This window comes from Heptranchias perlo, chromosome 1, assembly GCF_035084215.1.
Source record: "Heptranchias perlo isolate sHepPer1 chromosome 1, sHepPer1.hap1, whole genome shotgun sequence".
Classification (NCBI taxonomy): domain Eukaryota; kingdom Metazoa; phylum Chordata; class Chondrichthyes; order Hexanchiformes; family Hexanchidae; genus Heptranchias; species Heptranchias perlo.
In genome coordinates this window covers 83,377,219-83,392,117 of record NC_090325.1, presented here as the reverse complement: position 1 = coordinate 83,392,117, position 14,899 = coordinate 83,377,219, and the positions used below count along the sequence as shown (strand labels likewise).

General features: G+C 40.2%; 1 protein-coding gene across 1 annotated transcript in view; it reads right to left on the bottom strand.

Annotated features, from left to right (window-relative positions):
• Nucleotides 1–14,899, bottom strand: part of lnx1 (ligand of numb-protein X 1) — a 119,064-nt gene that overhangs the window by 57,146 nt on the left and 47,019 nt on the right. Inside the window, exon 2 of the mRNA XM_067987440.1 lies at nt 3,252–3,523. Coding sequence (XP_067843541.1) covers nt 3,252–3,523 — 272 coding nt within the window. The remainder of the gene's footprint in view (nt 1–3,251; nt 3,524–14,899) is intronic.

Here is a 14,899-nt window from a genome sequence, read left to right as displayed (position 1 = left end):
GCATCAAGATAATGAAACAGTTTGGGTGGAGATAAGGAATAATAAGGGAAAAAAAACATTAGTGGGCGTAGTATATAGGCCTCCTAATAGTTGCAACTCTGCTGGAAGAAGTATTAATCAGGAGATAGTCGGGGCATGTAATAAGGGAACAGCCATAATTATGGGGGATTTTAATTATCATATTAACTGGACAAATCAAATTGGGCAGAGCAGCCTTGAGGACGAGTTCATTGAGTGCATCAGGGATGGATTTCTTGAGCAGTATGTAACTGATCCTACAAGGGGGCAGGCAACCTTGGACCTGGTCCTGTGTAATGAGTCAGGATTAATTAATAATGTCCTAGTTAAGGATCCCCTTGGAACGAGCGACCACAACATGGTTGAATTCCATATCCAATTAGAGGGTGAGAAGGTTGATTCTCAAACAAGCGTACTGAGCTTGAATAAAGGAGACTATGATGGTATGAGAGCGGAATTGATTAAAGTGGACTGGGAAAATAGATTAAAGGGTAAGACGGTACATGAGCAGTGGTGTTCATTTAGGGAGTTATTTTACAACTTTCAAAATAAATATATTCCACTGAGGAAAAAAGGGTGTAAAAGAAATGACAGCCACCCGTGGCTAAGTAAAGAAATCAAGGATAGTATCCGACTAAAAACAAGGACATATAAGGTAGCCAAACTTAGTGGGAGGATAGAAGATTGGGAATTCTTCAAAAGACAGCAAAAAGTAACTAAAGGATTGATTAAGAAAGGGAAGTTAGATTATGAAAAGAAATTAGCAAAAAATATAAAAACAGATAGCAAGAGTTTCTATAGTTATATAAAAATGAAAAAGGGTGGCTAAGGCAAACATAGGTCCCTTAGAGGATGAGACCGGGAAATTAATGGTGGGAAACATGGAGATGGCAAAAATGCTGAACAAATATTTTGTTTCAGTCTTTACAGTAGAGGACACTAAGAATATCCCAACACTGGACAAACAGGGGACTCTCGGGGGGGAGGAGCTAAATACGATTAAAATCACTCAAGAGATGGTACTCAGTAAAATAATGGGACTCAAGGCGGATAAATCCCCTGGACCTGATGGCTTCCATCCTAGGGTCTTGAGGGAAGTGGCAGTAGGGATTGTGGATGCTTTGGTGATAGTTTTCCAAAATTCCCTGGACTCAGGAGAGGTCCCGGCAGATTGGAAAACTGCTAATGTAACACCGTTATTTAAAAAGGGTAGTAGGCAGAAGGCTGGAAATTATAGGCCAGTTAGCTTAACATCTGTGGTGGGTAAAATTTTGGAGTCTATTATTAAGGAGACAGTAACGGAACATTTAGATAAGCATAATTTAATAGGACAAAGTCAGCATGGCTTTATGAAGGGGAAGTCATGTCTGACAAATTTGCTTGAGTTCTTCGAGGATATAACGTATAGGGTGGATAAAGGGGAACCAGTGGACATAGTGTATTTAGACTTCCAGAAGGCATTCGACAAGGTGCCACATAAAAGATTATTACTTAAGATAAAAAATCACGGGATTGGGGGTAATATTCTGGCATGGGTGGAGGATTGGTTATCAAACAGGAAGCAGAGAGTTGGGATAAATGGTTCATTTTCGGACTGGCAACCAGTAACCAGTGGTGTTCCACAGGGGTCGGTGCTGGGTCCCCAACTCTTTACAATCTATATTAACGATTTGGAGGAGGGGACCGAGTGCAACATATCAAAATTTGCAGATGATACAAAGATGGGAGGGAAAGTAGAGAGTGAGGAGGACATAAAAAACCTGCAAGGGGATATAGACAGGCTGGGTGAGTGGGCGGAGATTTGGCAGATGCAATATAATATTGGAAAATGTGAGGTTATGCACTTTGGCAGGAAAAATCAGAGAGCAAGTTATTTTCTTAATGGCGAGAGACTGGAAAGTACTGCAGTACAAAGGGATCTGGGGGTCCTAGTGCAAGAAAATCAAAAAGTTGGTATGCAGGTGCAGCAGGTGATCAAGAAAGCCAACGGAATGTTGGCTTTTATTGCTAGGGGGATAGAATATAAAAACAAGGAGGTATTGCTGCAGTTATATAAGGTATTGGTGAGACCGCACCTGGAATACTGCATACAGTTTTGGTCTCCATACTTAAGAAAAGACATACTTGCTCTCGAGGCAGTATAAAGAAGGTTCACTCGGTTAATCCCGGGGATGAGGGGGCGGACATATGAGGAGAGGTTGAGTAGATTGGGACTCTACTCATTGGAGTTCAGAAGAATGAGAGGCGATCTTATTGAAACATATAAGATTGTGAAGGGTCTTGATCGGGTGGATGCAGTAAGGATGTTCCCAAAGATGGGTGAAACTAGAACTAGGGGGCATAATCTTAGAATAAGGGGCTGCTCTTTCAAAACTGAGATGAGGAGAAACTTCTTCACTCAGAGGGTGGTAGGTCTGTGGAATTTGCTGCCCCAGGAAGCTGTGGAAGCTACATCATTAGATAAATTTAAAACAGAAATAGACAGTTTCCTAGAAGTAAAGGGAATTAGGGGTTATGGGGAGCGGGCAGGAAATTGGACATGAAGCTGAGTTCGGATCGGTCAATGCCCTGTGGGTGGCGGAGAGGGCCCAGGGGCTATGTGGCCGGGTCCTGCTCCGACTTCTTGTGTTCTTTAGATTTGTGGTTGGGATCAGATCAGCCATGATCTTATTGAATGGCGGAGCAGGCTCGAGGGGCCGATTGGCCTACTCCTGCTCCAATTTCTTATGTTCTTATGTTCTTATGTTTGCACTGTCAAAAATGGTTGGGCCACTAGTTATTGATTACAAATGAAATTTGTAAAAATCATGTCATGTTGACAGATTAATTGTTGTAATTAAATATATTATTAAAGAGAGAGGGACATAATATATATAATTTCCCTTACTTCTATTGCACAAATTGTGGAAAATCCACATTTTAAAATCAGACCAACCAACTAACAAAATATCCCCAATTATTAATCCCTTACTTGCTCCCTCTTGAAGGTGAGTAACAATAGAATTTACTGAACAAAAAACTGCAGGTGCTGAAAATCTGAAACAAAAACAGAAAATGCTGGAAACACTCAGCAGGACAGCCAGCATCTGTGGAGAGAATATTTTGATGAATGGTCCACACCCAAAATGTTATCTCATCTGTTCTCTCAATTGTACTTTCTTTTTGTTCATCCTTGAAAATCCCTAGAAACTTGTGCAGTGTTTAAATTCCACACACTTTGCACATATACTTACATTTCTTTATACTACATTTGCTGTGGGCACTGGAATTGCTTTCTGACTGGCTGTCCTCTGCACTTGCATCAAAGGCTGGATTTATCAGACCTGGATCATTTGTTAAGGCCACGGCTGCAGATGCTGACAGTTGCGGAGAAAGTACAGACATAGTCACGTCATTGTTGTCCACAGGAGTCCTGGGAACTAAATCTGTATCGCTTATTGAAGAATCTTCCTGAGAATGCCTCTTTCGTTCCCCTAAGAGTCCACATTGGATGGCTCCTTTACACCTAAAACAAGACTCTGATTTTGATAAGCATGTAAAAGTATTGCAAACTTTACGTGTCATATTTGCAAAACAAGTTAAACAAAATGGATACTTTGATTTATTCCTATAAAGTGTATTTTTTTTTGATTCTTCATAGTTATTAGTCAGCTGATGCCCTGAATCTAGGCTCCCCCATTCAAATTGTACATCTCATTAAATCTCGCACAGCATAATTTAGCTTTACTTAACAAGTGATGCAGTTCAATGTACATCTTAAGCAGTTGATGTATCTGAATAACTTCATGCTCCAGAGCTACAGCAGAAAGCAAGAAATTTACGACCAATATATAGCCTACCAATGGAGGGAGTATGAGACTGGAAACTGTTGTAACTGACTAAGTAGAAGCATACATCAGTGAAACAGGAGTGCAACACAAGAACCTTTCCATATGTATTTGATATGAAAACAGTTATCCCTTGACTAGTACAGTATTATCAATGCAAAGTATCTGCGCAATCTTGTAATTATCTCTAAAATTGCTGATCCAGCTGGAAATGTTACACAGATCTCATCTTACACCCGTGTGGCATATGAATTTAAGAACCTTGGCATGTCACAAGGGAAATGATGGGGGGCTAGGTGGAGGGAGAATGTCTAACCATTTTGCCCTTCTGGTGCAGGCATTAATATTTGTTAACAATGGTGGCGGGGATTCATGTCTCTTTTTTGCCAACAGCATATATTCTGCGTGATTTGTCACATACTGCAGCTTTCGCAATAACTTTAAAATGATGCTAATGTTTTTGTTGGTAGCAAAATCTGTGGCTTAGAAATGTCTTAATTCACCCTCCAGGCAACAAGATCCATTTACTTATGCCCATAATTAATTGTGAGATGTTAGCATCTAGGTGGAAAGACCAAATATCATGACTCAAAATAAATTTGTGAGCCTACAGAAGATCAATGTTAAGTACTCAAAGGGAGTGGAGACCACCATAATAGAGAATTAAATAAAACAAATGGAACTAAACAGATCAATAAGTATCTTTGACAGTAAGAGTTTGAAATATGAAGTAATGGGATATGACTATTATACTTGATAAATATCCTATGCCCATTTGCAATTAGATCATAGTCAAGCTCTATCAATAACATGACACATTCAGACACACTAGTACAATCTTAACAAATCTTTATTGGACTACTGAAATACGAAGGATTAAAAACTAACAAGACAATTACTTCTATATTATATTATAGCATATAGTACACTTCCTGGTAATCTAATGAGGAAACAAAAACAAGCAGTAATAATGAGTCATAAGTTGCCATACAACTTCAGATCCAAACAGCAAGACAAAATGTTTAAAATTGAAACTGCCAGAACTACTTTAATACAAAGTTATCAAGAGTACGAACACAATTAAACAAACATTTTGATCTGAGTTGTGTGTAAAAAAAAAGGAAACAGGGAACATGCGTAGCACAAAGGAAAAGCAAGTCTCATTTAAATATCTTCATTTTTCTCTACCTGTGCTCGGGTACCTTTTTCTCTTGCTGCTGCCATCTCTCTTGCTGGCTTTGTTGTTATTTCTTTATGGCTTTTTCTCCTGCTACTTTTTTCTCACTATTGTCTCTCTTGCTTTTGGCTGTTTCTACTCTGTTTTTTTGCTTGTTCTTACTATTTTGTCTCATACTCTCCATCAATTGTTCTGCATAAACTGAAAGTTCTAGTGCTTGATTTCCATCCACAGGCATCAGGAAACATGTGTGCATAACTGGTCAATCAGCCTATATAGTCCTTTTAACTGGCTCTTAGTGAGTCTCTGAAGGGATCCCAGCAGGGAAGAAAAGGACAATGATACATTAAAAGAAGAAAGTAAGCTACAATTAATGTTCTCCAAGATCGTGGCAACTATTTTAATTGTAAGCTCCTTCCTTTCTTGAATACCTTTCCTTTCTTGCTATGCAGTGGGATTCACTTCAGAACTTAAATCTCAGGAGACATTCCAATATTTAAAACAGTTATTGCACAATTAGGCATGGAAAACCTTAATTGTTTACCACTATTATTTCACATGTACTTATAGATGAGTCAGAGTTCCCACAAAATACAGGAATTCCTGTAAGAATGGTCAATGATACCAATGATATCAAACACTTTTGTAACCTCTATGATCATCCTGTTATATTTGAATTTTAGTGCTGGAGTCCAGTTGCTCTAATTGTAACTGCACTAATATCCTGTCTGCACATTATCACTCCTCACTGTGCTAACAGTAGCAACACCTGCACATAATGCTGAAATGTTGGTGGATTAGCATTTTTTCAATTCCTCACTTTAGACTGTAGCTGGGAAAGTGTCCAGAAGCTACTGCAGGTCATAATGAGCATCAGTACAACCCCTTCCCCACTGGCACAAGTTAGGCTCTGATGATTTGCTAGTATTACTTGCATTAGCTCAGTAATACTGGCCACACATCCTAGATGCTCCAGCTTCTCCCAAATATAAGAAAATGGTCACACCACATGCACTAAAATGCATTATGGACATGTGTGCTTATACATGCTTGGTGATCATGTTGGAGGCACTCTGACATTTGGAGCAAGTGTGTGGTAATTAACACTGCTGCAGTACCATTAGCGTAGCAATGGTGTTAACATAAAGCTCTGACTTTATGCGGGAACGTAAACATAACAGTAACAATTATTTCCAATTAATACAAAGTGACGGGCCATTTTGAGATTGAGACTGCCCAACTGATTTCATGTATGACCCTTACAACCAGCAGACACAATTCAAGCCAAAGTCCTAAAAACAGAATATTCTCACTGCACCAACCCATTCTTTCTGTCCCATTCAAATAGCATGTAAAACATAGGAATTGCAAGATGAAAAAAAGACCACGGTTCATCTAGTTCGCCTAGAATGAGAGAAAAATAATGAACAATTAGGAAATGGGAGAAATGGCAGACAGATATAGAGAAGAGACAGAAATAACAACTAGTGGGGAAGAAGAAAGAGAGAGCACATGCACACGTCACACAGACTGATTAGATACACCCAGTAGGCCTCAATGTGGCCTGGCTATAGTCCAGCTTTTTCTCAATGTAGGCCTGCCTTATTATCCTACTTTAAAATCTGTGTTCTAAATTGATTTCTGTTATTGCAGTTATTAAGAAATGTTTTAGTATATGCAGTCCAAAATAATAAACTGGTTGCTATCCCAACTCTTGTTAACTTAAACACCAGTGCCCAGAAATTATTTATAGTACTGCACCTGAATAAACTGGACAATGTTCGTGTTGTTCCATTTCTGATGCAGTGCTTTTATTGGCCTTGAACTGCAGTCATATATACTTAAATAATACAAAATGCAATTTACTGTTACAAAAGAGTTTTTGTGCACATTTAAACTTTTTTTTCTCTTCTGAAAATTATATCTTGTGCACTTAGTTATAGAAACATTATGTTGTAGAACTAATTGTGGTTTGGGCACCAAACAATGGTTATAAGTCAATTCTGTGAGAAGTGGATTGGCAGAACAGACAAAACTTTCATATAGTTCTAGTGCAGGATTTTACCCTAACGCCAAAGTGCACAGAGGCCTTAAATATGGTTGTCACAAGTGTTAAAGGTCCTGACCCACAGGGCAGTCGCATTATTAAAAACAGAGGGTTTCTCATCAACGACTGTGAAACTTTTAGTCTTCTACTCTCTGCTTCCCCTCCCTCAGGCTACGTCAAATTTCTCTTTATTAACTTGAAAAACAATGGAAAGGACGGTGCCATTTAAAATGATATCACAAAATCTGCATAAAGGTTCTGCTCTGAGATTCATTGTGCGGCTGTATTCTAAACACCTGATCCATTTTTCCAGCTTAAAACAAGAAATAATGTTTTAGGTATTTCACTTCCCCCCGAGCCCCTGACCCCAGATGATCTTCTGGCCTCATGATCATTTCCATATTGTAGGTGGGCTCCTGAGCCTCTGCTGGAGTGTTCCACCAGATTGGGGGTGGAGTTTTCCTGCAGCAAGCCTCAGAGGTCTGTCACAGTGTAAGGGTGCCAGCGGTCTCCAAGTTGCCAGTGAACATCCTGTGCAAGGTATCTCTCAGTGAGTCATCAGGAAAGATTGACAGCCACCACACCCCATCCCCAGACCCCATCAGCATAGCGACACTGGACACTAGGGATTAACAGGCATTCCCTACATCCAGTGTTGAAGGGCGTATTTCCTTAATTTGTATCGTCTTAAAATTCAGCCCAGTCCCCGAGCAATTCTCCCCCCTTCTAATACCCCTGAAAATTGACAGGGGGCAGGTAGGAAATCGCAATTAGCTTTAGCAATAGGGTTATTCCATTTCTGATGCAATGCTTTTAAGCACTAAAATTTACTAATTACTTAAAGGGGTGCCCTCTAAATGTTATGGACCCAGCTAAATGACTTGCTTACTGTTTTATTACATTTGTAAACAGTACCTTCTTGCTGCTGTCAGGTTTATTTGTAATGTAAGGTATTAATGATTTGGATATAGGACTAGAGAGAGTGCAGATGATACTAAAATACCTATAGAAAAGCACAGATTTTGGGCAGATTTGATTGAGGTATTGAAAATAATGAAGGGATTAGACTAAAGCATAGTAAATAATTCTGAGGAGCAAAGGAAGCTGGATATTGATAAATTGGGTAATGAGCAAAATAGTGGTAAATGAAATTCAATGTCAGTCAATCTGAGATGGTACATTTTAGTTACAAATAGCAATTATACTTTGAATGTTAAAGCCACAAGAAAACGGAATCTACCGCAGCGCAAAATTTTCAGGTGATCAACTTATATCTCTGAATCAGTTACAGGGCAGGCTGTTTTAGGGCTCAAGTCTGCCCAATAACTTCCAAAGATGTGATAATGCCACTTTTCAAAAAAAGAGGAAAAAAATGTTTTGGACATGAATTCAGAAACACTTCCACAATGGCTCAACAAGTTGTCCTCTGTGTAGCTGAGCCGTAAAGATCAGAAACCTTCCAAATTTGCCCCCTGGGATGAGATCGTTCGAGCCTTATCTGTCGTGGGTTTCACCTGTTGGAACCGATCATCAGCAATTCTGGTGCACACTCCCAGCAATTTTCTGTCCACTTTACAATAGTTGGAGTCTGAGAAAACTCACTAAATTTAGAAACCATAAGGCATCACAAAGGAGCAATAGCTTGGAGAATTATCTGAACCACCACACCACCCGCCCCTCTCAACCGCATCAGAAATAGGAATCCACCCAACATGGGAACTTTGTCAGCAAAAACAATGTTAGGAATCAAAGTTTTAGAATTATTGCTCAGTATTAACCAAATAATATTCCAGAGATATAGGAAATTATACTTGCCACGTTCTGCAGGCTGTTCCATTAGATACAACATGGCCATCTTATTGGTCAAAAAAAAAGACAATTAACTGTAAAAGTACAATAATGCAACAGAAACTCTTTACATCTTTTAAATAGGAAAATAAACCTACAAGGAACTAATGTAATTCTTTCAGGGCTATTAGTGTGTATAATAATGAGCTTAACAGCTCATTAATGCCAGGTGGCAAACTGCTAGTACATGCACCCCAGTTCTCTTTTTATGCCTACAGGATTTAACATGCCATCACGCAGACAGGACTCTGGCCATGTACTTTCCCCACAATTGGAGTTTTTATTTATTTATTAGTATCATAAGAGTTGCTCTCTAGCATCACCTTGATAGAGAAGGACTTATCAGAGACACTCAACATGGCTCATGAAAAAAGATCATGTCTTACTAAATTAATTACATTTTTTGAAGAAGTTACTAGGTTGGTGGACGAGAGTAGCCCAATAGATATTGTTTACTTGTATTTTCAGAAACCCTTTGATAAGGTACCTTGCAATAGGTAACTCTACAAGAGAGAATCTTGTGGATTTGGTAGGAAATTGCTACAGTAGATTGAGAATTGGCTGCATTCCCACAGGCAGAAAGTGGTTATTAATGGTTGTAGATCTGCTTGGAGATCAGTTACCAGTGGTGTCCTGCAAGGATCAGTGTTAGGGCCATTGTTATTTACTATCATTATTATTTTGTATAAAACTTTGGTTAGGCCTCACATAGCATACTGCATCCAGTTTTGGTCCCATGACTTAGTGGGTAATAATACAGGCTTTGGAAAAGGTTCAGAGGAGGGCCACAAGAATGATAACCAGCTTAAAATACCGTAAGTTACCTAAATAGGCTTAAACAGCTGGGTCTATTTACTTTACAGATGCATAGGCTCTGGGGCGATCTGATAGAGGTGTTTAAAATAACGAAGGGACTACACTGTGCTCATATTGACATTATTTCAATTAGATAGGTAAGAATGGACCAGGGGTCATGTGTATAAGTTATCCAAGGGCAGAACTAGGTTAGATCATAGAAAGGTTACAGCACAGAAGGAGGCCATTCAGCCCATCGAGTCCGGGCTGGCTCTATGCAAGAGCAATCCAGCTAGTCCCACACTCCCACCCTATCCCCATAGCCCTGCATTTGTTTTCCTTTCAAGTACTTATCCAGTTCCCTTTTGAAGGCCATGATTAAATCTGCCTCCACGACCCCCTTGGGCAGTGCATTCCAGATCCTAACCACTCGCTGTGTAAAAAAGTTTTTCCTCATGTCACCTTTGGTTCTTTTGCCAATCACCTTAAATCTATGTCCTCTGGTTCTTGACCCTTCCGCCAATGGGAACAGTTTCTCTCTGTCTGGACCCTTCATGGTTTTGAATACCTCGATCAAATCTCCTCACAACCTTCTCTGTTCCAAGGAGAACAACCCCAGCTTCTCCAGTCTATCCACGTAACTAAAGTCCCTCATCCCTGGAATCATTCTAGTAAATCTCTTCTGCACCCTCGCTAAGGCCTTCACATCTTTCCTAAAATGCGGTGCCCAGAACTGGACACAATACTCCAGTTGTGGCCGAACCAGTGTTTTATAAAGGTTCATCATGATTTCCTTACTCTTGTACTCTATGCCTCTATTTATAAAGCCCAGGAACACGTATGCTTTAAGCGCTTTCTCAACCTGCCCTGCCACCTTCAACGATTTGTGCACATATACCCCCAGATCTCTCTGTTCCTGTTCCTTTTAGATTTGTGCCCTCTAGTTTATATTGCCTCTTCTCATTCTTCCTACCGAAATGTATCACTTCGCATTTTTTTGTGTCAAATTTCATCTGCCACATGTCCACCTATGCCACCAGCCTGTCTATATCCTCTTGAAGTCTATTACTATCCTCCTCACTGTTTACTACCCTTTCAAGTTTTGTGTTATCTGCAAATTTTGAAATTGTGCCCTGTACACCCAAGTCCAAGTCATTAATATATATCAAGAAAAGCAGTAGTCCTAGCACCAACCCCTGGGGCACATCACAGTACACCTCCCTCTAGTCTGAAAAACAACCGTTCACCGCTACTCTCTGTTTCCTGTCCCTCAGCCAATTCTGTATCCACATTGCTACTGCCCCCTTTATTCCATGGGCTGCAAACTTGATGATAAGCCAACCATGCGGCACTTTATCAAACACCTTTTAAAAGTCCATATGCACATTATGCCCTCATCTACCCTCTCTGTTACCTCATCAAAAAACTCTATCAGGTTAGTTAAACATGACTTGCCTTTAACAAATCTGTGCTGGCTTTCCCTAATCTATTCACACTCATCCAAGTGACTGTTAATTCTGTCCCGGATTATTATTTCTAAAAGTTTCCCCACCACTGAGGTTAAACTGACTGGCCTATAGTTGCTGGGTTTATCTTTAAACCCTTTTTTGAACAAGGGTGTAACATTTGCAATTCTCCAGTCCTCTGGCACCACCCCCATATCTACAGATGTTTGGAAGATTATAGCCAGTACCTCCACAATTTCCAGCCTTACTTTCCTCAGCAACCTAGGATACATCCCATCCGGACTGGGTGACTTATCTACTTTAAGTACAGCTGGCCTTTCAAGTACCACTTCCTTATCAATTTTTAGCCCATCCAGTATCTCAACTACATCTTCCTTTACTGAGACTCTGGCAGCATCTTCTTCCTTGGTAAAGACAGATGCAAAGTACTCATTTAGTACCTCTGCCATGCCCTCTGCATCCATGCGTATATCTCCTTTTAGGTCCCTAGTCGGCCCGACCCCTCCTCTTACAACCCGTTTACTATTTATATGCCTATAGAAAACTTTTGGATTCCCTTTTATGTTGGCCGTCAGTCTATTCTTATGCTCTCTCTTTGCCCCTCTTATTTCCTTTTTCACTTCCCCTCTGAACTTTCTATATTCTGCCCGGGGTTCTCACTTGTGTTATCAACCTGACATCTGTCATACGCCCCTTTTTTCCATTTCATCTTACTCACTATCTCGTTTGTCATCCAAGGAGCTCTGGCTTTAGATGCCCTACCTTTCTCCCTCGTGGGAATGTACCTAGACTGTACCCGAACCATCTCCTCTTTAAAGGCCGCCCATTGTTCGATCGCAGTTTTGCCTGCCAATCTTTGATTCCAACGTACCCGGGCCTGATCTGTTCTCATCCCACTGAAATTGGCCCTCCTCCAATTGAATATTTTTACTTTAGAGTGGTCCATGTCCTTTTCCATAGCTATTCTACACCTTATGATACTATGATCGCTGCTCCCTAAATGCTCTCCTGCTAACACTTGCTCCACTTGGCCCGCCTCATTCCCTAGAACCAGGTCCAGCAATGCCTCCTTCCTCGTTGGGCCGGAAACGTACTGGTTAAGAAAGTTATCCTGAACACATTTCAAAAATTCCTCCCCCTCTTTGCCCGACGTCAGGAGGTGGTTCTTTTCGCAGAGGAGAGTAGACCTATGAAACAAGTTGCAGCTCGTACAGTGAATGCTGATTCGCTGCATATCTTCATGAGAGCTGGACCAGCTCCTAGTTCGAGCAGAGATCACGGCATACAAAAGATAGTTTGAATACTAAATAATATAAATCATGGACAATGTGGATTTCTGGACTAGTTTTGATTGTCTAAGGCAGTCGGAGAGAAATTTTCCAGATTTCCCCCCCCCTAAATTGGCCCCTGTTTTGCCCCTTCCGGGAGATTACATGGCTACTGGTGGCAGGGGGTTATTGTGAATCATGGTGCTTAAGGCATTACGACTACAGGCTTGATGGACCAACTGATCTTTTCCTGTCCATCATGCTCATGGGTTCATATGTTCTTTTTAAATATTGGACTTGGGTCACCTAAGCTGTGGTAAGATGCTGCAGTGACTTTCCACCCCTCAACCTGCCATAGGTATCCTAGATGTGCCATGAATGGTGTGGGCGCTTGCCTATAATACATAAATGCCCATGTCTCCAGAATGAGGGCCAAAGATCTACCTAAAGGCTCGCCAGTGGATTTTCTGGCCCTATTTCTTTATCTGCTCAATTTTTGTTTCTAAATTTATTATTTCCTAGGACACCACAGATGATTTAGTAATTAATATATAAAAATGAACATGTGCAATGTTACAGTAAATGCAGTAGGTCTACAAATTGATCTTGGAACCTCCTTTGTGTCTGCATGCTGACTCAGCACATTTAGCAGGTCTGAGGAATATGCAATTGTTCTGCCAGCAGGTCACAAGACCCACAAAAAAGTGGTGTCTGCTGCTGTAACCTGTACAGGGGTTGGGATGTTTATATTCATCAATGGTGCAGGATCTGCAGTTGATGGCATTCATTTCTATTGAGGTAAGACTACCAGTCCTTTCGGTGCTTGGACAATGAGTAGAATCTAGCAACAAAAACAAAAAATACTGGAAATACGCAGTAGGTCAGTTAGCATTTGTAAGAATGATGTGGCGATGCCGGTGATGGACTGGGATGGACAATGTAAGGAATCTTACAACACCAGGTTATAGTCCAACAATTTTATTTGAAAATCACAAGCTTTCAGAGATTATCTCCTTCGTCAGGTGAGTGAAAGGTTCTCAAATCGCATATCTTATATTAGGCTGGGACACGACTACACCAATCAAAGGTGTCGTTGGTGTTCAGACAGGTTAGCCACGGAAAACAGTACATCCCAGTATACTGAATACACAAGGGTCAGATTACAAAGCCAGAGAGAGAGAGAGAGAGAATGAATGAATGTTCAGTTGTATTAAAAACAGATAACTTTTTTTTCGCTGGTGGGGTTACGTGTAGCGTGACATGAACCCAAGATCCCGGTTGAGGCCGTCTTCATGGGTGCGGAACTTGGCGAAAATCGTCGAGCAGAAATTGATAGCCAAGTTCCGCACCCATGAGGACGGCCTCAACCAGGATCTTGGGTTCATGTCACGCTACACGTAACCCCACCAGCAGGAAAAAAAAGTTATCTGTTTTTAATACAACTAGACATTCTCTCTCTCTCTCTGCCTTTCGGGTCTCTTTCTCTCTCTGGCTTTGTAATCTGACCCATTGTGTATTTAGTATACTGGGATGTACTGTTTTCCGTGGCTAACCTGTCTGAACACCAACGACACCTTTGATTGGTGTGATCATGTCCCAGCCTAATATAAGATATGCGATTTGAGAACCTTTCACTCACTCACCTGACGAAGGAGATAATCTCCGAAAGCTTGTGATTTTCAAATAAAACTGTTGGACTATAACCTGGTGTTGTAAGATTCCTTACATTTGTAAGAAGACAGGTTATGACATTTCAAGTGTGTACCCTTCATCAAAACAGGATGATGAAGGGTTACATACCTGAAACTTCTTTTCCCTTTACAGATGCTAACTGGTTCTTTTGATGGCTCTTTTTCTACCAGCACAGAAACGTGGGCCAAATGGTCTCCTTCTGTGCCGTAAATAACTATGATTCTAACTGACCAGCTTTGTATTTCCATAATTTTATTTTAAATTTCCATTTTTTTCCTTTTCTTTTACAAGTAAAATCTAGCATCTGGTCACTGAATACCAATGGCAACAATTGCATTTAAGTGCATTTTTAAACTAATTAAGATGACTGAAGCTTTTGTTGGCGCATATTATAGGATCTACACCTTCTCAAATTCCCAAGTCTGCTCAATGTATTTGACATTAAGTTTGAAAAAAAACACATTAAGATTCAGCTCTTTAGGGTCCAGAAAGAAAAATACATGATCAAATACAAATATTTCATTAGGCAATTACACAAATGGCCATTATTTTAGGTTTTGCATTAAATAAAACAAGTCTTAACAAATGCTTTTTCTATTGAACTCATCTCACTAGGCCCTGGCCCATAGCTAGCTTTGCCTGCCTTGTATGTTCAGAACCCAGGAAATGTTATATGGAATTCATGTCACTTTGTAAATAAACTATTGACTTGACACTAATTTATACTTTGGAATGCTGTAAATCTTTTCAAATAATATTAA